The 26,030-nt window shown below is 41.1% G+C and overlaps 1 protein-coding gene across 1 annotated transcript in view; it reads left to right on the plus strand.

The window, feature by feature from the left end:
• Positions 1 to 24,327, plus strand: part of CYP97B3 (cytochrome P450, family 97, subfamily B, polypeptide 3) — a 68,446-nt gene extending 44,119 nt beyond the window's left edge. Inside the window, exons 5-14 of the mRNA XM_087692515.1 lie at positions 3,499 to 3,737; positions 12,529 to 12,702; positions 12,867 to 12,914; positions 12,993 to 13,052; positions 13,218 to 13,304; positions 13,486 to 13,574; positions 13,688 to 13,779; positions 13,987 to 14,048; positions 22,186 to 22,335; positions 23,412 to 24,327. Of these exons, the coding sequence (XP_087548641.1) occupies positions 3,499 to 3,737; positions 12,529 to 12,702; positions 12,867 to 12,914; positions 12,993 to 13,052; positions 13,218 to 13,304; positions 13,486 to 13,574; positions 13,688 to 13,779; positions 13,987 to 14,048; positions 22,186 to 22,335; positions 23,412 to 23,681 (1,271 nt within the window). The 3' untranslated portion in view covers positions 23,682 to 24,327. The remainder of the gene's footprint in view (positions 1 to 3,498; positions 3,738 to 12,528; positions 12,703 to 12,866; positions 12,915 to 12,992; positions 13,053 to 13,217; positions 13,305 to 13,485; positions 13,575 to 13,687; positions 13,780 to 13,986; positions 14,049 to 22,185; positions 22,336 to 23,411) is intronic.
• Positions 24,328 to 26,030: the final 1,703 nt, after the last annotated feature.

The raw sequence follows: 26,030 nt of genomic DNA on the forward strand, positions 1-26,030 counted from the left end.
TTGGGGCTATATAAGCTTCCTTAGTAATCCTCCCAAAAGCAAATTGAGATTGCTTTGAAGCCACCCATGTACTCCTCATGAAAAGGTCTTATAATCTATGACTTGACAGTGGCCCAAACCCATTACTAGACAATGAAAACATGCCTGAATCTCATAATAGGTTGGAGGAGGACAACAATAATGCTCCTATCTCTAGCTTTAGTTGGCAAATCTAGCACATATGCTCCTTGGGAGGTATGGATCCTTGTCTACTAGTCTTAATTCTTAGATGGTGTGAAGAGCTATGCAATTGACCAATAGCACATTTAATCCAATGAGAGGTGGGCATGATCTCCAATGAACAACAGAGTCATCATCTATAGTGTGTAGTGGATATCCTTGATAGAAAGCCATCTTCATTTTTAGCTTGTGTACTGGTGTCAAAGGTGTCCTCCCTAGTATCCAATTGAACGAAGGCCCGTCTGATGATCTTGCCGGTCTCTAAGTCACTCAAAGTGAGAAAAGCATGTCATGGGAATATTCGAAGGGTCATGCTAAAATTGGTAACTCAGACCATGATGCCATCTAAACATATCAATACGAAGTATCTCCCTCCTATGACAAGTTGTCGTGATGACTCAAGGCCTAGTTTTGTACATCTATGTGTGGGTAACTCCCATAGGCTATGTACGAATGATATTGATCTAGTGAGGGCCTCTACCACAATTGGTATAGCCCCTAACTTGGGTCTATTAAGCTAATTTAGGATTGAAGATCTAACATTTGATCATGCTAGAATCATTGATAATACGTGCTTTTCCTTCTATCTCCATCCATCATATGGGGCAGCCCGATTGTGTGGTGATCAAGGCTAGGTAGTAGGCCTTGATGCCTGCATTCCATATAATAAAATAACCACTACTTAGTGTGGGCTTATAGAACAACACATGTGGCCACATCCTCTCCAAACCACCCAATGCTATGTATCCTTGTATCAATCTAGTCTTTGTTGCCTTTATCATAGAGAAGGTGGGCCCTATCAATAACACTCCTAGTTATGTATAATAATCCACATACTCCATCTTGTCTCGCCCATAACTAGGCACATGTGCGTTTTTGCTTGATCCACTATGATGTATTGTTGAACACGATAACCTTGGTCTTACCAAGGTTCATTGAAAGCCCATTGTCCTCTGCGTATGAATATAATGCATTCAATTATCTTGGTAGCCCTTTTGTAGAGTCACCTATCATTAGAATGTCATGTGCATAAAACAACATGTGGTGATACACTCTCACGACGATAGGGTTTGCAGGGAGAAACACATTGTGTACGGCAAACACTCAGACAAAGAAACTCAGAAACATTGAAGAAGAAGATGAATGAAGAATGATGAACACTGAATCATGCTGAATGAATCATGCTAATACAATGGAATAGAGCTTAGAGATGATTGCATTGTCCTGGTTGCTGATCAAGTGGCAATACCTAGAAGGAATTTGCATTGTGAAGGGAGCAAAACGTGGTCCTTCGAGCAGAGGTGTCGATGACAAGGGAAAGGGCTGCTCTAAGGAGAGAGAGAAAAACGTAGTCATGTGGGTAGTGGAATGTTGAAGTAGACACTAGAAGATGAAGGAGGATAGTAGAGGGAGTGAAAGAGTCCTTTGGAGCCGTTGGAGATGAAGGATATGCTGGAATCTCTCCAAGATGATGATTGCGATCAAGGCGATTGCTGGGCAGCAAACTGGAAATGAAAACACAAGAATATCTAATGAAGATCTCTCCATGTAAGTGGTTGCAGATGACAGTCCTTTAGGAGTGAAGAAAACACAAAAACATAGGTATATCATGTAGGGCTGACAAAGAGGGTGTAACCTGCTGTAGAGGAACTGAATCTGCTGCAAATGGAGCCTACATAAAGTGCTGATGACTGGGAATTGTCAGCTGGGTGCTGGGGTGGCAGCAAGAGGTGGAAACACACAATAATGATGAAGATGATCTGTTGTACCAGTCCATGGAGGAGTGAAACCGGAAAATGCAGCAATAGAGATTATGAAAAACAGACCGCCAGGCTGTGTGGACTCAAAATGCAGCAGAGTGTTTGGATCTGATGGTGATGTGAAGAAGACCTCTAGAATGAAATTGCCGGGCTGGTATGGCATCACAATTGGTTGGATAGCACCACAAATGGAGATATCCGCCAGGGTAAGTATGTGGACAGCAATGGTAAGAGGGCTGAGGTTGAAGGTTTGATGGGGGAATGGTGAAGAATGAATGAGAGAGAGAGAGTAGTGAAGATGAATGAATGCCCATGCCCTATCTATAGGCACACGAGTCATTGAACTGTATAGGGTGGTGCCCCGACTCTTTGGGATGGTGTCTTGCCATCCAAACCCTAATAAATGATACAAGTAAAGCCTTTTTGGGGCTATAAGTGGAAACCAAAATAGGAATTAATGGAATGCAATGCACTTAATGACTTTGGTTCAAGTATCTTTCTAACCTGGTTGACAAGCTCTTTTCTTTCACGGTATGAGGCGTGAACCATGATTGTCAAGTACGAAAATTACGAGTGGTACTGAATGGTGAATTGTAGTACTAAATGGGATCTTCGGAATTTTAAATGGTACTTAACGGTATCTTAGGATTTTAAAGGTACATATGATAAAAATACATTATTCTATTCTAAAAGCTCCTTAAAACCTAAGTTTTTTTTGACAAAAAAGGTAGAGAAAAAGTTTGAATCTCAAACAATATAATCCCATGGAGATAATCATATTAGTATAAGAAGGTTTTAACTCATCTCAAAGTGCAGATCTGACTAGAAAAGAACTATCCATTAAGTTGGTACCTTATGGTGCTAATATGTACGGTATGGTACCTACAGTATGGAAAACTAACGGATGAACCCTTTCATACGTGGTAGTAGTGCAACTATGAAGGCATTTGAAGAATACTTATGCATGTGTGTGACTAGTGGATCCTAGTGCCACCTCTCTTTTTAGATGAGCTCTAGCCTCATGACACTTATCATCACACCAATTGTTTTGAGGCGTCAACTTGGAGGAAGTTTTGTGTGTGAGCTGTGAGTGTGGAAAAGCTGCACCTTCTATTGCATGTAAAGCCTGACTTGACTACTATGTGAGCTTAGATAATGGAATGTGGGTGCCAGCATCATCATATGACATCTCGAAGATACCCCTTGAGTAGATACCCCTTGTCTCTTAAGAGAAGTGCTACCTATTGTATGTGGCTTGTGCCTTTCTAGGAGAAGTCTCATTGTAATCTCTTTGGTTCTTTGCTAAGTTGCATATGTTTTCAGGCTTACAGAGTACAATTGCTTCCTTTGATGTATTAGGTTCAAAGGTGTTCTTACATTCTAATTCTACACGATAGATATTCTTACTAAATATATATATGTAAGCTAGTTATCTTTGGTCTTATCAATTTGGTAATGTTTTTAAAGTTCTTTCAACTAGTTTTGGTGATTGTTTCATTTTTAATTGCTTTTTCAACAGCTATTGTTCCTGGCTTCCATGCTGCATATTTGGAGGCGATGGTAGATGTTTTTAGTAAGTGTACAATGCGGGAGGTACAAAAGTTGAATACCATGCTTCAACAGGCAGAAGAAAAGGGATCCAATTTTGTGGAGGTTGATATGGAGCAAGAGTATTCTAGTTTGGCTTTGGACATCATTGGAATAAGTGTTTTCAACTATGACTTCGAGTGTGTAAACATGATGTCCCCTGTCATCCAGGTTGTTTCTTCATCTGTTGAGCTTCTATCACTCAATGTGTCTTTATGTTTATGTTTGTGTTGACGTATGAATTATTTCTATTGAGTTATTTATTTTGCGAGTTGCTTTTTTTGCAAGGAGTGATAAGTTGACTGAAAACTTCATTTAAAATTCTTGTTTCATTCGTAAAAGCACAAGGTTTCATGATGATTCCTTCATCGTAAGAGTCCTTCTGGTCATTCTCATTTTAAGAACTAAAATGCTACAAGACATGATAAATGCAATACAAACATGTAGCTAATGGCTGGAGGAAAGCAAACAGAACATCTCATTTTATAACATACAGTCTGGGAGTTGGTGATTCTATTAAGGTCCACAAGGGGGGAGGTTCTCCATGGTCTTGTCTTTAGATGGGCTTAGCTCCTCAGATGAACCCTGACGGCTACTAAAGGATGCACATGTGACACAATACATCATGTGGAGGCAATCTGATGAGTTGGTGGTTCTGTCGAGGTTCACAAGGTGGAGGCTCTCCATGGTCTTGTTTTTAGATGGGCTTAGCCCCTCAGATGAACCCTGACAGCCATCAAAGAATGAACATTATATGGCACAATATATCTTATGGAGACAATCTGATGAATAAGACTGTTTCAGCGGGTTTCTTGACATATATCAAGTTCTCCTTGAGGCTGTAAATGATGTAATTGAAGGTCAAACCCTTTTTTAAGCTTTTTCCCTTCAAATGACAAGTCAGTCTTTGTGTTTAATAAAATCACAAATGGCTTTGATGGCTCCCTTTGTAAAACCATGACTAGATTGTGCAGAATGAGAAAGTGAAATTTCTTGTTAAGAAGTTTTTTGGCTGAATGTGGCATATCTCCTTTCATTGCTTTAGAGTGGTCAATCATTGTGCTAGAAAATATGGATTTAGGGCTAGACCCAAGTAGGGAGTGGATCCCTATAATTTTTGCCTAGTTGCTTAAGTCCTTATTGCATTGGGTGTCCTTCAAACAAAACAAAGTCCCACCATATATCAAAGATATTGTTGAGAATAGGAATAGGAAAACTGGGAAATTTACAACAAGCATTTAGAAAAGCATGCCCACATTGAGGATTACAGCTGTCCCATTGATGTTTATGAAGGACACCTAGGGAATGATATTATCCAGGAAGTGCCACTGTTCAATACAGCTAGAGATTCAGAGTGCTCTAGTTTTAATTGTCAAAGTTCATCATCAACTTAGAATTGGGAGGAAATATTTATTGGCATTTGTCCTATACAGCTAGAGATTCAGAGTGCTCTAGTTTTAATTGTCAAAGTTTCATCATCAACTTAGAATTGGGAGGAAATATTTATTGGCATTTGTCCTATACACCACATCTTCCATGGTGGAACCAATCTCTGAAGCTCTAAAATGCCTTGGACTTGAGTTTCAAGAGGAATGCCCAAACATATTTGGTAAAGTCATTAACAATCAACATGAGGTAGATGGCCTTGCAGAAAAATGTGGTGTGTGTGTGGTCTCACAAAATTCAATACTGTGTGGACAAGCTCAAGAAAAATAGTAGTGGTGCAAGTAGCCTTTTTTTTTGAAAGACTTTCTATGATATTTGCACATAAACAGCTTAGTCAAGGTGCTGCCAGGCATGCCCCAAGATCGAGGTTCCCCTAGCTATGTAATAGCATAGAGAAAACAGAGATTTGAGCCCAAGTCTGGAACCTAAAGGACCTCAGAAACTAAGAAGTGGCCTTGTTGATCTGGAAGCAGAGGATTGGTGCCCACACCATGAACTGACACTGTGGCGTTGACACTAATGGTGACAAAGCCCTGTCTGTCCTGCAAAGTACTGAAATCAATCCCCATGCAGAGACATGTGGCTAGTGGCTCCACTATCCACCCACCAATCTGGGCTTCGGCTCTGGAGTAGCCTTTGCAATCCCCTCCTCTACACCACATGGTCAGAAACATAGTCTGTGTAGTCGGTCTGGTTGAAGGAGGTTCATTAGGGGTACGTCTGTCAACATCGATCCTGTGTGTGGTCCATAATCTTAAAGGGCTTCTAATGTCCCTGCTAACAGATTGTTAGGCAGTATTAGGGTCTCAATTATGACTAGAATAAGAAAAGGAAGACCTGGCAAGTGGGGCTGAGTATAATAATTTTTTTCTGGCAAAAAATGAAGACCCTCCTAGTTCCAGCAGTTGTACTTAGGCCTGGTCATTGATAGATAATGTGAGGGACATAAATTTGTCAGAGTGCAGCAGTGCGGAAGCGTAGGACAGAGAGAGAGAGAACGCAGAGAGAAAGAAGAGAGAGAAAGAGACAGTGGAAGATGAAGATCTGCTGTATAAAGTGTGCTGTATTCAAAGATATGCAGATATATACACGGGCGCAGTCTCCGAAGTAGAGCCTGGGGTAGCGCCTTCGTAAATAAATCTGCAAGATTGTCCTCCGTCTTGCAGTACTCCACGGTGATGGTCTCATCTAGAAGCTTCTCTCTGATGAAGTTGTACTGGATCTCTATGTGCTTCGTCGGGGCATGAAAAACAGGATTCCGTGCCAAGGCAATGCAACTCTCATTGTCGCATTGCAGCAAAGTAGGACGAGTTTGGGGGCAGCCAAGCTCCTCCAACAATCTCCGAAACCACACAGCCTCACATGTGGTGGAAGATGTGGCCCGATACTCCGCCTCAGTAGACGAAAGGGCTACCGTGGGCTGCTTCTTGCTACTCCATGAGATAACACTTGCACCCAAGGTAAAACAGTAATCTGTAGTAGACCGTTTGTGGTCCACATCACCGGCCCAATCCGAGTCGCTCCAACTTGCAAGAACAAGATCAGAACCACCTGTGCCTGCTGGATAATGAATCCCTAAATCAGATGTCCCCCTCAAATACCGAAGTATCCTCTGGGCAGCCTGCCAATGCACCGTCTGAGGTTCACTCATAAACCCCACCAAGAGCCCAACAGCAAAACAAAGATCAACACGAGTGTTGAGGAGCCAAATCAATGATCCAATCAACTGATGATAGCGGGAAGCATCCGCCATGGGAGAAGCTGAATGGGAAGTGGCCTTCCAATTTGGAGCCATAGGAGTAGAAATGGTCCGACAATCCTCCATTGCAAAAGAAACCAAGAGCACCTGTACATATCTCTGCTGAGAGATGAAAATCCCCCTCTGAGACTGATAAATCTCATGGCCCAAAAAGAAATGGAGTAGACCCAAGTCTGTCATCTCGAACGTTTGATGTAAAGCTGCCTTCGTCTCTTTGACCTTCTGTGCATGATCACCGGTGACAATCAAATCATCAACATACAACACAAAAAGCACACAACCAACCTCGGAAGTGTGTATATAAAGCTGCGGATCGGCCTTGGAATGCCGATATCCCAACTGTGACTGAAGGAACGAATCAATCTTCTCGTTCCATGCACGGGGAGCATTCTTGAGGCCATACAAGGCCATCTTCAACCTGTAGACTTTTCTATTTGAAGATCCAAAGCCAGGAGGCTGCTCTACATAGATCTCCTCCTTCAAATCACCATTGAGGAAGGCCGACTTCACATCCAACTGGTAGACAGGCCATCTCCTATCGCCAGCCAAGGCAAGAATAGCTCGAATAGTCGCCATACGAGCAGTGGAGGCAAAAGTGTCATGACAATCAATCCCTGGGTGCTGTGCAAAACCTTTAGCAACAAGGCGAGCCTTGTGCTTGTTCAAAGAACCATCGCTAAGGTACTTGGTCTTGAAGACCCATTTGACGCCAATCACCTTCTTATTTGGGGGGCGTGGCGCAAGTGACCAAGTGCCATTCCTCTCAATAGCCTCCAACTCGGCTTTCATAGCTTTCTTCCATGGTGCGGACTGTAAAGCCTCCTTCACAGAGGTGGGCTCTCGATCCTGCATAATACAGGTCATCAAATAATAGTTAGAGCAAACAAGCTCCGAAGAATGTGCCTGGTGTCGCCGTGATCGCCGCGGACCATCTTGCGGTCCCCACTCCTTAGGGACCCCCTCGATCTCTAAATCACGGAGTGTGTCACGGGCCCAACGAGGAGGCTGGACCTCTCCTCGTCTCTCTCCATTAGCTGAAGACTCTGGGATGTCCACCGGTGGTAACTCCTCGGGGGTGATTGGTGGAACAGTAGACTCTGTATCAGAAACAGAATCTGAATCAAAAGGCGCGGGCTCCAAAGGAACTGTCAAGGGAGCCCAACTCTCCCCTGGATCTCCAAGGATGGGATGCTCCTCACCCGCTGCCATGGCCGGAACCTCCACGAACCGCACATCTCGACTGGTGTACACATCCCGCTTGACGGGATCATACAAACGATAGCCTTGAGACTGAGAGCTGTAGCCAACAAACACCTGTCTTCGGGAATTTGCTTCAAATTTATCACGATGAGCCTTGGGAATGTGAACATAGGCATCACACCCAAAAACCCTAAAATAAGAAACATCGGGCTTCGTCCCAAAGTAAGCCTCAAAAGGTGTCATCCCATCGACGGCCGAAGTGGGGGATCGGTTAAGGACGTGGACTGTAGTAGCCACAGCCTCGGCCCACAGAAACTGAGGTGTCTGTCGGTGCTCCATCATGGTGCGCGCCATCTCGATCACACTTCGGTTCTTCCGTTCAAGAATGCCATTTTCTTGAGGAGTGTTGGTATTAGCAAACTCCTGGTGAATACCTTTATCTGCAGAAAAACGAGCAAACTCATTAGAAACATATTCACCACCCTTGTCAGATCGCAAGGTCTTCAATCTCCGGCCTGATCGGTTCTCCTCAAAGAGAAGCCAATCCTTGAAGTGGGAGAAAGCTTCGGACTTCAACGCCAAGAAATAGGCCCATGTCATCCTGCTGTAGTCATCTACAATCAACATGAAGTGCGAGCTCCCTCTCAGGGACTCGTTCCTCGTAGGGCCACAAAGATCCGTAGATACAAGCTCCATCGGTAAAGTAGACCGCGCGAAACTTTGTGGGGAATGGCATCCCTATGCTGCTTCCCACGAATGCAGGAGACGCATGGCTGCTGGCTCACCACTATGTCCGGCAACCCTCGAACAAGCTGTCCACGTGACGCCCTCCGAAGATAATCATAATTAAGGTGACCAAACCGAGCATGCCATAGCTCTGAATGTGTCTGAGAGATAAGAAGAAGAGTAGAGAGGGCGGTAGAAGACTTCAATTTGTAGATGCCGTTCTCCTCATATCCTGATGAAAGAACCTTCCTTGACCCACTATCAAGGACTCGCACCGAATCACTGTCAAACTCCACCAAAAGTCCAAGGGAACAAATCTTATGAACTGACAGTAGATGATACCCTAAACCGGGTACATGCAAGACCTCTGAGGTATGGGTACCACCACGTCCATCTGGAATAAGCTGCATCTCACCCCGTCCTGCAATAGACACTGAAGAGTTATCTCCAATGAGAATCTGCCCATGCGAAGGTCGCAACTGGGCAACACCATCTGATGAAGGAGTCATGTGCCGGAAGGCACCACTGTCAACGATCCACCCTCGAGCCTGGGGAGTTGTCATCATAGCATCAGAAGCATTCGGTGTAGAGTCCTCAATGACAGCTAGATGAAGAAACGCAGCTGATGAGGGTGCAGCCACCGCTCCAGAATCCTTCGTGTCCTTCTTGTCTTTGTCAGGGCAATCCTTCTTCCAATGGCCGGTCTTTCCACAAATATGGCATGTGGATTCTTTGTCCTTGTCCTTGTCCTTCTTTGACTTGTTATCCCCCTTCTTCTTCTTTTGGTCCTTCCCCTTCTTCTGAGAGGCTTGACCTGTCAGTGCCTCCGACTTGGAAGCATTCTGTCCCTTCAGTTGTTCCTCTTGGTCCAAGACCATAGGAACTAACTCTTCCCACCGAAGAGTGGACTCTCGCCGTGAAGCAATGAGGGCGGAGTAGAAAGCACCGAATCGTGGCGGCAACTGGGACAAGAGTGTGATCGCCATGTCTTCGGAGGAAATCGGCTTTCCCACATTCTGAACCTGCATCTGAAGCCGTCTAAGCTTGTTGATGTGTTCCCGCAACGAAGAAGACTTTTTCACGGACAAGGTCCGCATCTGTACCTCCAAAGAAACTCGCTTCATAAGGGTCATCCGGTTACACATCTGATCAAGCTCCAGCCATATCTCTCGAGCCACCGTCAAGTGCTCGATGTGAGCTATCACGGTTGTAGTGCAAGACAGAAAAAGAAAGGAACAAATCCTAGCATTCAGTTTGTCCCAGTGAGACTGTGCCTTGGCCAACTCCGCACGAGCATCGGAAGAGAGTTTGGACTCATCTCTCATTGAGGGCCGGTCGATCTCCTCCTGTACAAGCTCCGCCAAATCGTAGGACTCAAGGATGGCCAACATCATCACGCGCCAAATGCGGTAATTGTCGCCATCGAGCTTCTGATCTGTGGGAAGAGCCGGTAAGACAGGCACCTTCCGGTCCATGATCGTCTGGAACTCCAAGTTCATCTCTGTAGACATCTTCACCTGTAATGCCTTTACAAACGCAAAAGCAGCCCCCTCTGACTGTGAAAACGCAGCCTGCTAGGGCTCTTCCGCGTCCCGAAACTACTGCACCCGCCGGAGGCGATGAAAAAGCAAAACCTGCACTTGAAAGCTGAAAACTCAAACTTCCTCCTCGTCAAACAGCAGAAAACAGCAGCAAATCCACCACCTGGACTCCTTTCCCGTGCGCCCACGCTCGCTTCAGCCTTCCGAGGCGCAGCGCCCTCCTGCTCGCCTTCAAATGCTGAAAACGCAGCCTTGTGTCGCGATGGAAACTCTTCAGGTTGGTTCTTCACTCAGCCAGCCCTTCTACACTGCTCTGATACCATGTCAGAGTGCAGCGGTGCGGAAGCGTAGGACTGAGAGAGAGAGAACGCAGAGAGAGAAAGAGACAGTGGAAGATGAAGATCTGCTGTATAAAGTGTGCTGTATACAAAGATATGCAGATATATACACGGGCGCAGTGCGCTGGACTGCGTGTCTCCACCTCGACGATGCAACCTGCTGTTCACCTCGAAGTCCGCTGCAGTCTGCACGATCTCCTGTCTGAAATCTGCGAACAGAGACAGAATCTGCGCGAGCCTCCAGCCTGTAATCTGCGAGCAGAAGAATGTGGGAGACTGCTGGAAATCACGGCTATAAATAGCCAGAATCAGGGCGCATCAAATAGGCAGGTCGGCTGCATTAAATGCAGCCAACTGTACTGGTACAGTTCGGACTGCCACGTGGCAGTCCGATTGTACAGTCCGACTGTGACTGTACGGCCAGTCTCTGATCTGCTAACATAAATTATGACTAGGATGGACTGGAAAAAAAAGAATTCATATAAGATGGTGGGGCTTGATACCAAAAACTGTGCATTTTGGTCCATATGCCTATACATTGAGGCACCCTTTTGTACTTTCATCACTTTCTGGTGTATGTTCCACTGTTGCTAGACAAAGGGAGCTTTGCATGAAAGAAATGAGGGACCGGAGTAGTCTACACTACTTGGAGGTGCCTACAAATCGATTGTGAACCTGCTGGAACAGCTTGGACTTTGGACCCATGGGGCATGAGATCATCTTGCACTTTGCAAGAATGCTCTACAGTATAAGAAACATGTTATTTAGGTTTAAAAAGAAATGGAGGTGGCCCAGATTTGTGAAATCAAATTTCTTGCAGAGCAACTCCTTCATGTGAGCTATGTGCCCACTACTACCTCTTTTGATAATCATATCATTCACATGTAGGATCGTCAACCTGTCCTCCAGGGTCCCCGTTGTGGTAGGGATTGGGATTGTACTCCAACCTTCTGAAGCTATGCGTCAGTAAGGAATAGTTGCTCTGCTAGTAATGTGTTTTGAGGTGCTTGTTTCAAGCTGTGAAGAGCCATTGGCAACTGATAGACATAGCCCTCGAAACTTCGGACTTTGAATTTTGGTGGCTACTCTACATAGTTATCCTTCCAAAGGGAACCATTTAGGGGACGCTGAAACACATCCATCTGATATATGAACAACCTATGATGGGCAGCCAAGGCAAGTCCTGATGGTAGGCATCTGTGTTTTATGCTATCCTGTCTAGGGCCAAGGAAGGAGTGAACCCTTGAGTTCCGCTAAAATTTCTTTAACTTTCTGTGGCACAGGGAACTGAGATTGAGTGGGCTTAAGGCTTAAGCACCAGTTGCTCCTGATCACCTGCATTATGAATTCCATCTCACATCCTAGGAACATCTGCCCTTCGTGGTTTGAGCCAGTCCAGCAATTGAAAACCATGTATAATTACTGGTTGCATTCATAATGGAGCAGAAGGAGGCATATTGATTTGCACTCCTTATCTCCAAGGGGATGAACGTTTCTTTGCCTTGAAGCCAAAACAAACACTTGAAAAAGCAGCAAACAGTGCCCATCTTGGGGATCTGCTCATGGGTAAAACATCTAGTGCTCTTTTAATTCCATCTCCTGGAATGCAGCATTTCGTGCAAGAATCAGGTTTTATGTTTTTGTAATAGATTTCTTGTATTAAGATTTTTAGAGCTCTTAAATCTGCCCAGTTAAACTCCTTGCTTATTGATTGTTCATTCAATCCAGAGATTTAAAAATCAGCTCTAGTTTCCTTATGGGTAGTTTTCTTGCATAATTTGTAGGAGAATGAAAAGTGAAGCCTAAAACTATTCACATCCTTGATTTATGGTGACTCGTGAAGGTAGCATCTAAATTGTTTATCTGAAGTGATGCTGGTATGCATCTGACATGTAAGGTTTCCAAGCTAAATGAAATAGTGTAAATGACAGAGTAATTTCTTATCATGATAGGCAGTTTATGGCACGCTTTTTGAGGCTGAGCATCGATCAACATTTTACATACCTTACTGGAAAGTTCCCTTAGCAAGCTGGCTTGTTCCTCGGCAACGGAAATTCCAGCAGGACTTGAAAGTAATCAATGATTGTCTGGATGGAATAATTAAGAGAGCACGTGAGACACGACAGGTTATCTACACATCTGTCTACTAGAAGAGTCTCGAAATTCTGTTTTTTATCTTGTGGCCTAGTTATTGTCCAGTCTTTGAACAACAAGGCATCCAAAATCCAATGCATTGCGGTCAGCATCTTATCTTTGCTTTTCTGAGTGATTGTCTACCATACTGTTGTAGGAAGAAGACATAGATGCCTTACAGCAGAGAGACTACTCAAAAGTGAAGGTGATGGTTGTGCCCCTAAAAAATCTGCCAATTTAGTAATATTGGTGGTCATTTTAACATGATAATTTCTTTTTACAGGATGCCAGCTTGTTAAGATTTCTTGTAGATATGAGAAATGAAGATGCAGATGATAGACAGGTTTTTTTGCTGGTCCTTTTATTGTTAAAGTATTGAGATTTTCTACAGATATTACACCATTACAGAGAGAGCTATTCAGAAGTGTAAATATAAGTTCCCAGTTCTACATGTTTAAAGGGAGTATTATAAGAGCAATTTTAGTCTTTACTTTTACCATTGGTACAGTTACGGGATGATCTGATGACCATGCTGATAGCTGGACATGAAACGACTGCTGCTGTGCTCACATGGGCCACATTCATGCTTGCGCAGGTAAAGTATCTACTGACCTATTCTTAAACATGATAAGAGAAGGTAAAATTCTGAACAGGTTTTACAAAACTTTTTATGTCTTTCTGTGATATGAGAGTTGCACTAGTTCTTCTATGGTGCAACACTTTTTATAGCTCAGGCAGTAGAAGTGATGTTTGGATTATTAGACTTGTTTGAGCAGAATCCCACCAAAACAGCCAAGGCACAAGCAGAAGTTGATAGCATTCTTGGAGGAAGAAGTCCCACCTGGGAAGATATCAAACAGTTGCAGTAAGTACCATTGACGTTATCTCAGCAAGAAAATATAGGTTCACCCTTAATTGGTCATGGGAAGTTCAGTACACTTAGTGGTTGTTGTTTCTGCAATTATTGTTTCTGCACAGATATATCAGGTTAATTGTTGCAGAGGCCCTACGTCTTTATCCCCAACCACCCTTACTTATTAGGCGCTCTCTACAACCCGATGTTTTACCTGGTAAGATTTGAGATCAAGGCCTATTATATCTGGGATTTAAATGTGAAGTCAATTATATAATTAGGTCCTGCAATGCTGAATTTTTCAAAAGGTTTTGAGGAAAAGAATCTTGTACAAGCAGTGGTTCCCTGATTCATAGTAGATTGACTCATTTGTGTCAAGTTTTGAAAGAATCTTTAGTGAGAAGTATTACTATTCTCTTTACAGGTGGCTATAATGGAAGTGTTACTGGTTATCAGGTTCCAAAAGGAGCTGATATTTTTATTTCTGTAAGCATTTCTTCATTACATATTACGAATATGGGATGTGATTTGTTGCATTGCCTTGTTTTCCAGTGAGAATCTCATTGGGAATTTATTACTGCAAGATGTATCCAAAACAACAACACTAGTAAACTGTAGCTTATGCCTGAGAGTTTCTCTCTGAATTGTGAGGTTCTATTTGTCATTTCCTCTCTAGAAGGCCTAAAACTACTTTTGTCACCAAAGTTAAAAAGTCTCAAATGTTGAGATGTCAAGCTCAACACAAGTTGACACTCACGTACTTGGATGACCGTTTAGGCATTCATATCATTGGCATGGCTGATACCTGCATCGGCATATGCTTCTAGTGATACTTTATAGCTGGATATCAATTAGTCCGCCTATCCGAGTTGCTGGATATCTATCTAGTCATCTTGCTAGTTCATGTATTCAAATTATGAGCTGCTTGCATATTATGTATGTTGTACTTTCTCTTTATTCTTGACAGACTGATATAGTGGGGAAGAAGAAGAAGAAGAAAGAATAGTATTTTCATCTTCCTATCTTATGTGCATTCTTTGTATGTTGTGTGCCTTGTGAGAGCTCAAACTCCCTCTCTCTTCCCCTATCTTTTCATGGTATTATAGCCTCGTCTAAGCGAAAAGTTGTGAGCTGCAAGCATAAGAGTCTACAAGAAAAGCCTTGCTGTGGAGTATACCAGTGGAGATCTCTCTCATACGATCTCCAATTGAAGAGCCATCTTCATGAACTTGGAGTAGCTGAGGGAGTGCTGTAGACCTTTGGTCTTTTTCCATTAGAAGCTGTGTGGTTGAGTTAATGTGGTGAGCCTGTTTCGGCCTCCATTTGAGAGTTGGAGGCTATTCGTGTGCCAATCTGGAAGGTTTGGTTTGAGAACTCTATAAATCTTTTCATTTCATAAGTAGGTTACAGGTGTTGGGTGTGATAGATAATATTTGCAAATTGTTAGACATTATAGGTATTGCTTTGCATATGCTTATATATTGAGATAAGTAGAGATCAGAATTTATACGAATTAGTAGGTTATTGATAATAGCAAATTTATGTATTTTGCTACATAATGTCAAAGGGGTTTAATAAGATTGTTAGCGACAAGCTTGACAAGCATAACTTCCATGCTTGGAAGTTTAGATTAACAAATTTTCTTATAGAGTTTAGGTAAGGATAATTGGGACTACATTGAAGGAATTAATGCTAAAGCTTCAGAGTTATCGGAGGAAAATGCCACGCTTGAGCAAGCAAAGGCATTTAATGAATGGAACTAGGGTGCTCGGAAAGTTATGTATTGGTTTTCCATTAGTATTTCAGACAACATAATTGGGCATATGTAGGATTCAGATAGTCTTGCAGAAGCATGGAATAATCTAGTCAAGTTGTTTGGTATAAATACCAAAGCGAGAAAGTTACAGTTGAAGTCTGAGTTAAACAATGTTAAGCATGCCAATCTATCTATCAATAACTATGCATTGAAGATTAAGAGTATTGTTGAAGCTCTTGGATATTTTAAAGTGTAGGTTGATGATGATGATATAGTGGTTGCATGTTTGGATGGTTTGGGCGATGAGTACAAGCAATTCTGAATCTCCATCAACACAAGAGATACCATTTTTGATTTTGCAGATCTTATATCTCTGTTGACATTAGAAGAGAAGAACTTGGGACTTGTTGCATCCTCATCACAAAGCAATAATAATTTAGAATAGGTGCTCTACTCTAACATAAGTAGAGGTAGAAGTTGTGGTTATAGAGGCCACAATAATGGTCATTATGAGCAAAATTAGAGGCGATCTCATGACTCAAAAGTACACACATATATGTGGTAGAGGCTAGTCTTGAGGTAGGGGGAGCCATAGAGAATGTGATAGATAGAATACATGTTATGATAACAAAGAGTGCGATAATTGTGATAAAAAAGATCATAGTGCTTATGATTGTCTAAAAAAGAGAAGAGATGAAAATAACAGAAATGGGAGAAGACAACATAACGATTATTTGTCTATCATAATTATGTTGATAATGAAAAGTTGTTTGTTATGTAAGACATGATAAATGTAGTGAATGCAAATGCATCAATAGTGAGTGATGATGTATGGTGTGTGGCTTCATGTATCTCTAACCTTATGGTGGCTTATGAAGAATGGTTTAGAGAAATGAAAAATCTTAAAATGCCCGGTTTTGTGGAAACAAGTGACAATATAACGCATCCTATTGCTCATGTTGAAAGTATCCCATTATCTATGTAGTATGAAAAAGTTAAATGTTTGGTTGATGTGTTGCATGCGGCTAACATTACAAAGAATTTGGTTTTTGTTGGAAAATGGTTGAGCAGGGATTGTAAGTAAAATTCAATTAGGATGGCTGCTTTGCAGAAGATTTGAAGAATAGATGTATGTTGGTTGCAAAAGGCAAGTGTGTGGTAAGAATGGTTATCTTGGATGTACATGCACCCGAGTTGAAGGCTGCTATGTTTGTACAAGGTGCAGGAGTTATGGCTGATATTGACATTTGACATAAACGTACTGGCCATGAATGTGTAGCAATTGAAGAATATATAGTCACGTGAAATTGTGACAGGCTTATCTAATTTCAAAGTGGCTGATATGTAGAAAGTTTGTGAAGCATATCAATTTGAAAAACAGATAAGACATGCATTTTCTCATGATAAACATGTAAGTAGACATTTACTTGATATTGTACACTTGGATATGTGGGATTCTACAATGGTTGGATGTAAGTATTATCTAATCTTTATTGATGATCATACAAGGAAGGCATTGGTGTATTCCACAAAGGAGACAAGTAAAGTGTTCTCTCACTTTCAAGATTTTAAAAGTTTGGTTGAGAAATAAATGTGTGTGTAAATTAAGTGTCTGAGGTCACATGGAGAAGGAGAGTATTTCTTCAATGAATTTAGTAGTTTTTTAAAACAACATGAAATTTAGATGCAGTTTACATGCAGGCATACTTGGCAACAAAATGGTGTTGTTGAAAGTAAGAACATGCACATTGCAGAAATTGTACAAGCTTTGATGACTAAAAAGAACATGCCTTATCATTATTGGGTTGAAACTGTCTCTATAGCTATGTATATTATGAATAGGATTCCCATTGCTACAGTGCATGATGTGACAGTAGAGGAGAAGTTTATTGGCAAGAAACTAGATCTGTATCATGTTAAGGTGTTTAGATGCATTGCATATGTAAATGTGCTTGATGAGCCAATTCGTTTTCTTTGTAATTAATAGATATCTAGAAATGTGTATTAGACCTGGCTTGATGAGTGGTCACAAGTTATGGTGTGGACTTATGTAGCGAGCTTAAGAAAAGATATTATACACTTTTACCTATATGACCCAATTGGGTGCTTGTGACCAAAACTCTAGTATATCAAGGTCAGACTTGCACACAAAAAGGATTAATGCCTTGAAATGTGAGCTGGAGCCGTGCGAATAGGCAATTATGATTAGCAAGATGACACGACCATGAAAAGTTTGTACAATGTATAGATGTAGACTAAAAGTTTAGAATGCACAATCTTTGTATAGAAAACTCGTATAAAGATTTCAACATTGTTTTTGTAATATGCTTAGAAAGAGCTTTTACAATATATCTATGTTCAGGGGCTAAATTTTTTTAGGAGATTCTTAAATTTAGGTCGTTCCTAAATTGTAGAAGCCTTAGATTGACGTAAAAATGCTAATCCTAAAAAATAGGCACAACATGGTAAAATTAGTAAGCGTGTGTCTAGATAGTGCTTACTAGGCTGTTTCTACTCATGTGACAATTGTTAGTGCAAAAAGGAAGATTATAAAGAAAAGACCAGTGTCAAGACACTTGTCACACAGGCTTCTAAGTGTCATATCACTCAAGGTTGTCGACGGATGGGTCAACTTGTCCGACTCTTCCAATCTTGTCCACCATGTCGGGTCCCGTTTGGACCTGTCCGGTTTGTTCCCCGCCATGACAGTCTCGTTCGGATTTGTCTGGTTTATTTCATGTCGAGTTGCTCGACTGCGCCGATTGGTGTCCTGTCCGAGTCCCGTCCTGTCTTGTTCGCTATGTCCGGTCCTATTCGGACCTGTCCGGTCCGTTTCTCGCCGAGCTGCTTGATTGCGCGGACTGGCGCCTTGTTCGAGTCCCGATGGTCGACTGTTACTGGGGTCCCGTACACGTGGGCCTTGCGGCCAACAAACGGTCACTTTTTTGACCGTTTTACCTAGGCTTTGTAACCCGTTTCTTTTATTCTTTTCTTTCTTTTTTTCTTTTCTTTCTTACATTTCTTTTCTTTTTTTCTTTCTTGAATCTTCCCTATTCTTCTTTTCTTTCTCTCTATTCTTTTCTTTTTTCAAGCCATCATTGAGGTAGTACTTCTAAATCCATTATTTTGTAATCTCTCTTTTCTTTTAACCCCCCAAATTAATTCTAATTTCATTGTGTATAATCTTGTAGGTTGGGCTGCAAAATGTGGTGCAAGTTGTCACGGACAATGCCTCGAATTGTGCATCTATGGGACGAAAACTTGAGGCCGAGTTTCCGTCCATAGTATGGATATCATGCGCTACACATTGTCTAGATCCTCTTATGAAAGATATAGGCAAGTTGGAGTGGGTGGCGCGGATTGTCAATGTGTGCTTGCATAATCGTTGGCTTTGTCAACTCCAAGGTCCGAGTTCTTGCGATTTATTGCTCATACTTGGACTTGGAGTTGAAGAAGCTCTTGAAGGCTCGGTTTGTGGTCATGTGGCTTCTCCTCGAGCGTCTCTATGATGTTTGTAATAAGCTACAAAAAACGATCATGTTAGATGAGTTTAAGGAGTAGCTTGAAGGGGAGTCCACATCAAGCCAAGTGGAAGCAAAGGCCATTCAAAGGTTTTGCTTGAAGGATGAATTTTGGATGGATGTGAGAGGCATTGTCATTGCTATTACTCCTATCTAAAAAGGTGCTTTGCATGACGGATATGGAGGGGGTCACTATTGGCCTTCTCTATTATCTTATAGTGGATGCAATGGAGGAGATACAATCATCGATCAACTTGGATGGAGAGGTCTCTTCTTCATGGTATTGTTTTTATTTATTTATTTTTAAATGATTCATACTTCTTTTTAGTTTTAGAATCTGTAATTTATATTGTCTTACACTCTTTCTTTTCAAATTTCACCTCTAAATTTTCCTCTAAATCTCTATAATCTTATACCTATTGTAGTGATATCTTGAATACTACCCCTAAAAGAGAGGATTTTTTTTTTGGACAAAGAAAAGATGAGAGTGGATGAAGCGACCCATACATGGGTTTGCGGTACTCTTGCATCCTGCCTTCAAAAAATCCTCTCTCTTCATGGATGTCAATGTCCTTGCTAATCGTGATGTCTTTTTTTCAAAGACTTTGATAAAAGAGCACCATGGTGCCTTCTCCAAGAGCTCATCAATTATAGCGATCAAAGGGACACCGCTTTCGTATCCACCATTTGTTGGAAGTGAGAATCGTTGGTGAAGCCCTCTCTAGTGGAAGTCATTTGACTACCAATTGCCTCACCTCCAAAGAGTGACCTTATGCCTCACCTCCAAAGAGTGACCTTATGCATTCTTGCACAGGTTTGAAAATCTCTTCTCTTTTTTCATTTAATTCTACTTACAACTTATAACTTGCAAGTTTAAAGTTTAAACTTACCTTTTCTTCACATGGTTTAGGATTGTTCATCGGGTGCTTGTGAGAGGAATTGGTCCATCTATTCCCTCGTGCACACCAAAATTGGTAATAAGCTTAGTACACAACAATTGGAGTGACTAATTTATTATCACTCCAATTTATGCATGCTATGCAACATGCATGAGATGTCTATGGTAAGACAGGTATTATATATTCGATTTTTATACTTTTTAGTTCATAAATTTATTTATAGATTATGAAATATATTTAGAGAAGTTTCATTTGTTTATTGATTTAATCTAAGTTTTTCATTCTTTAAATCTATAGATAAATGTGGATTCACTCAAGCTCTCCGCTAACACACTTAAAAGTGTGACTCATGAAAGAGACTTGGAGAAGGAGCAAACATTTAGGAAGGGTTACTTGGAGCTTAAGGAGATAGATCGGCGGGTCTCTCACACTTGTGTATGCTGTGCCTGTGTTGTTATTTGCCCTCGCGCTAGCGATGGAGCTTCCACTTCGGCATCCACTTCGGCTGCCCTAATGCTTGTGGGGCCCTTAAATACTACACGAGGCATGGAAGTGGCTAGAGAAGTACTCCTAGTTTGGCCCAGGAGAACATATCTATCATTGCCTCTCACTAGAGCTTAGAGAGCCCGAGTATTATGACGAGGGTAATATCATTAGTGAGGGTGATTTTGTTGAGGAGAGTGATGGCTCCTCAAGCGGTGATGAGGATGCTTCCACCTTCGATGCCGAGAGTGATATGAGCAATTAGAGTAATTATGTATCTTGATTCGGATTGAGCCATGGATGATGGCTTTTATCTTAATCCATTTTTATATACTTTTTGTATGAGATTGCACATCTCGCTCATGATAAAGTTGTTGGTTTCATTATTCATGCTACACTCTTGACTCTTGACTCTTGAGTCTTGTAACTTGTTTCAATTCTCTTTTGCACCTTTGACTTGAATCTAAGTTTATGATTTAACTTTTAAGTCCAAACATTAAGTATAGACTTAAATTATATGTATTTTTTCTTTCATCGGATGTAGATCCAAGATTTATTAGTCTGATTAGTACCGTACTAGCATCGGACTGTACTAATCGGACGCCATCAGACGTGACAACCTTGATACCACTTGCCTCACATTATGACATGTGGTTGGATACTTGTCTTGTGCTACTTCATTTCCTCTTTTTTCACATTAGTCTCTCTCTCCTATAAAAAGAGCTCATTTTCTCTCATTCTACATCCATTTTTCTTATTGTAAACTCATGTACATCAGCTGAAGATAGCTTCAAAGTTGGTCCCATCTACCTCCATCATTATCCTTCACTCCAGCATAAAATCCCTCAATTTCCTCTTCTCTCATATTGTTTTACAACTCAACAGACGTGTAAACTCATTACAAGCACCTCTTTTAGGTACATTTTCTCTCTTCCTACTCTCTGTTTGTAAAGGAACTTGTTGTTTTATTGCATAGTAAGTATTTGTATGTGATGCATGTGTGTAATACTACCTTTGCATGATCCTGTGAATCTTGTGAGAGTGAGTCTTTTACTCTTAGGTTGATTGTAACTAAGCTTATTCCTAAGGCACTTGGGTTGAGCAAAACTTCGTTTCTTTGTGAAAGGGGGGGTTTGCCCATCTTCAATCGTCAACTCTTCTCCATTTCTTTTATGTGTACATGGCCGCTTTTCTCTAAATAATTGTCATATGTTTCAAGTGTGTGTGTTTTTTTTTTGAGCTGTTATGTCTTGAAAATAAGAGAGTATTGTACTAGCCAAAATTAACAGATTCTATGTAGCCACATGTGAAGATTATTTTCCATTTTTTACATTTTTGGGGCTGTTGGCATATCTGGACCATCTGGAATGCATCCAATTTTTATTGAGTATTGTACTAGCCAAAATTAACAGATTCTATGTAGCCACATGTGAAGATTATTTTCCATTTTTTACATTTTTGGGGCTGTTGGCATATCTGGACCATCTGGAATGCATCCAATTTTTATTCTAGTTCTAGAGTGCACGTTCACATTGTTTGTCTGAGAGGGCTTCTTCATTGGCATTTCAGCATCACTCATCTTGCAAACATTCTTTTCAAATATGATTTGCTTTCTTGGTATGCTATGGTTTCTTCAGTCGCTTTGTTAGTCACATGTTTTAGTTGTGACTCCTATATTGTTAGTCATATAGTTTGCTTATATTTTGTGTTTCTGGTAATTAATACAATTACCCTTCACAAAATATAATTGTGAGCATACTATGTTGTACGGGGCATTTACATATTGGCAACTTAGCAAGTTGTGTGGCCACCTGAGTGATTGGAGGGCTTGAGACTTGGAGGGCTTGAGACTTTTATCTGTGAACTAATGTTACTAGGCTTTGAAGACAGGAAGTGAAATGCCTGACATTAGAATTGTGTAATTTGAAAATTTAAAAATTTCTATCAATGGTTCGTGTTTGCAGGTGTATAATCTACATAGGTCTCCGCACTTTTGGGACGATCCAGAAATTTTTGAGCCCGAGAGGTTCCTTCGTGAGAAGAGCAGGGAAGATGTAGAAGGCTGGGCAGGGTTTGATCCGAAGCGAGGCCAAGGGAGTCTATATCCAAATGAGGTCCTTCTAAGAACCTGTATTTTAACTTGTATGGTCCTTTCAGAAGTTGTGGTGTATAATAAGGCTGTAAGTTCTAGGCTGCATTGAATGGATATGCTAGAGACGTACTCAGGATTGGGTTACTTACTATGACGCTGTTCAACTCCTGCACCCTGTGGACAGCATACAAATCATCAGGATGAACTACTGAAAAGAAAATTAGGAGTTTGTTTGTTTGTAGATAAGATCCAATATTGAGGATGTTGAATCACTGGGCTATCTGAAGAGATAGCGCCCAACCAGCCACAATCTGGAGATCTATAACTCGAATCTTTGCCAACATAGCAAAGCATTTTAGCTGTAGTTGCCTAGCTAGCTTTTCTTGTATGAAAGCAGGGAGGGGATATGAAGCCCTGCTGCACGCTGAACACTGTCTGAGGGCAATCCATTATATCAGAGCACACAGCAAGAAATGCAGAAGCATACAGGAAGGATGTCAAGCCACAATAGCTCATTTGCGCTTTCAATAGATACTGTGGATATGGCTGTATTGACTTAGAAGGTTTATCTTGAAAGGTCTTACTAGAACCTGCTTTTTGTTGCAAGGGGTTTTCAGCTATTTCTAACAATTCCCTATCAATTAGATAGTTTAGGATACATCCACCTAACTTTTTGCATTTCTCATATATGTCGATACTACTATCAAGCCGATTATCATTGTCATCAATAAGATCTTCCTCATGTAAACTGTATATCTCTGTTTTCATAACAACTCTTTCTTTTAACACTGTACTTCCTAATTTATCTATAACCGTAGCTGCTTTCATTATAGGATTATTATTAGCTATATCATTGAATATTAGGCCTATTACTAATATTTTCTACTGTGTAGACATCTAATGTATGCCTGTTGCTGATAAGTAGACTTTGATTCTTTTCATTCTCATGAACAGCATGGAATCTATGATTACTCACTGAAGTAATGTGCGTAGGTGGTTTTTGCAAGTTTCTAGCAAGCTGGGAGTCATTGTGACCTCACAGATAGAGCTATCATTTCAAGCACCTTCCAATAAAGAGCTTGCTGCTATGTTTTTCAGGTAATGGCAGATTTCTCTTTCCTGCCTTTTGGTGGTGGTCCTCGGAAATGTGTTGGTGATCAATTTGCATTGATGGAATCGACAATCGGATTAGCAATGGTGTTGCAAAACTTCAGTTTTGAGCTCCGTGATGCTCCTGAGGATGTACACCTTGTAACTGGAGCAACACTTCATACAAAGTCTGGAATGTGGTGCCGGCTCAAAAGGAGGCCAAGTATTGGCAGTTCCTTGAAGGCTGAAATAATTGCTGACAGCGTGGTTGCAAACTAATTGGTACCTTGGATGGACAACTAGCATGCCTCAAGGAAAAACAAAAACATGCTGAAATAGCTCATACATTATCTTTTGTAGTGCTGAAATACTTACTGGCACTTTGCATAAGGAGAAGTGGGCTGTTGTGGTGTAAAAAAAAGAAGTGCAAGGCACTGCTAGGTGATAAATTTGATGCCGGCTGAACTGACTTCATGCTCTATGCTGATCACAGTATCTGTTATGCCTACAACATGTCTCAAGGCATGTAATGTCCCAACCAATGATTAAGACCTAGAGGTGGTGGAACTGCTGGAAGTTTGGTAGTCTACTATTCACATTGTTTTAACTGTACTCCAACTGTGGGTAGTGCAGCTGGACTAATATTGTCACAATTCAATTACCCAATTCTGTAAGCGCCAACTACACTGACTATATTGTGCTCATTATTGAGAAGACTACTTGGCACAATAATTTCTCAATATACGTGTCTCACGAGCCCTTACATTAAGGTATAGAGGTGGCAACTTGGGATAAGAGCTGCTCCTGACGAATGAATTCAGACCCATTTGCAGGGGTAATTGCACTTCTATGTTGTAAAGTTTGCAACTTTGCAACCAGCACGGTTGATATGATGATAGGCTCTTTGCCCCTTGTGCATGCTTAACCAATTGAGTACTAAGTCTGCTTTATTCCATCTGACTCGTTTGGGTACATAACTTAACTAGTGTATATTTACGACAAATCAGTGAGGACATTGAAGATGTAAGATTGTTCCTGCTCACATTCTGGGCAGCCTTTGCTTAGAAGCCACCTCGAAAACGCATTGTAGCAGAAGTAAATAGGAAAAGTAGGCTATGACCATATTATCTGTGGTGTTGACGTTCCAATTCAGTGTTGTCTTCTTTTTTATGGATTTATTTGTTATTCAGCTGTAAGTGATTTTGTTTGTTCAGGGCAACCACCGCAGGATGTTAGCCCAATTCCAAAGCTCACAAGAAACCAGCTAAAAGGCTGCTTAAAAGGAGCTGGATCAGGAAGTGTTCCAGTTCGGCAACACAAAAGTGAGCTATGCTAGTTTTTGTCCAGAAAGCAAGAAACATATTATGGAATGGAATATTCCATTGACAAGTGAGCTTTGAGAGCTTTAAGAGGATGCCATATTTTGATCAAAACCAGTTAGAATATCTGATTTTGTGCCTCTCTAAAGAATAGCACATGATATTAATAAAAACAAGGCAAAGCAAGGCGCACTATTGCATGCAAGAGCATTGCCCTTTTCTTGAGAGAGAGAGAGAGAGAGAGAGAGAGAAGGGGAGCACCCTTTTAGAATATCTGATTTTGTGCTTCTCTAAAGAATAGGCTACAGCCCCTAACACTTGACAAGAATCACAATCACTTTAAATACCACACGACATTAATCCCTTTGAGAGAGAGAGAGAGAGAGCCCTTTTCTTTAAATTTTTAAAATAACTTCACAAGAAACAAGATATCCACACATTTCAAGGCTGAGTGGATCACTTAATTGAAATTAACAGAGGGCAATATTTTTTGGGACATGTGCCACCTTGATAGTGCACTATTGTATAAGCAATATGCCTTAAAGGGCAATGTTAACAAAACAGTCGGTGCATTGTATAGTGTACTATATAATACGTAATAAGATTGTTGATCAATGTTGGAAATTTGTACATGAAAAAGAGCTGAACAAAGTAAATCCATGATATAGGCCAACGTATAGTACTTATGGAAAAGGGAAAAGAACCTAAGACTTTGATCCATGACCATGATGGCAAGTTGCATTTCTCAAGCTTGAAGTTCTAGAAAATGTTCATTCTTATTTCTCTCAGTGAGGTAAGAAGCAAAGCATGTGGAAATTGCTTTTAGGAAGAGAAGGTCACTAGCGAGGAAAGAGGCAAAGCATGTCAAAGTTGCACCAAGGAAGAGAAGACCTATAGGTATGCAATGGATCACAACATTGTAATGCAATGATAATCGGGCATTGTGTCATTAGTTTTTTGATAATATTAAAAATTTAGATCCAGTAAGACCCATATGCATTGCATGGTCACATAGAGGTTATAGATCCACATCTAGCACTAGCTTCCATGCTTCTCAAGCATATTGTCCATAGTCACGAAGACCTTGACAATATAATGGTTGCATAGCATCTGTAAGGTGTAATGGATTCTACTTTAGCTTATTCCAAATGCCTTCATGCTTCACCTTATTCACACACGAGATCCTTGTAGGAGCAGAAGCCAATGTGAAGACTGATAAACACCTATCTAATTGCACCACTACACTTTCTCATGTGACTCAATAATTATGAAACATAAGTAGACACATTGTGAGAATACTTGAGAAGGA

This window comes from Lygodium microphyllum, chromosome 14, assembly GCF_053477565.2.
Source record: "Lygodium microphyllum isolate KBCC chromosome 14, Lygodium_microphyllum_v1.1.10, whole genome shotgun sequence".
Taxonomy (NCBI): Eukaryota; Viridiplantae; Streptophyta; class Polypodiopsida; order Schizaeales; family Lygodiaceae; genus Lygodium; species Lygodium microphyllum.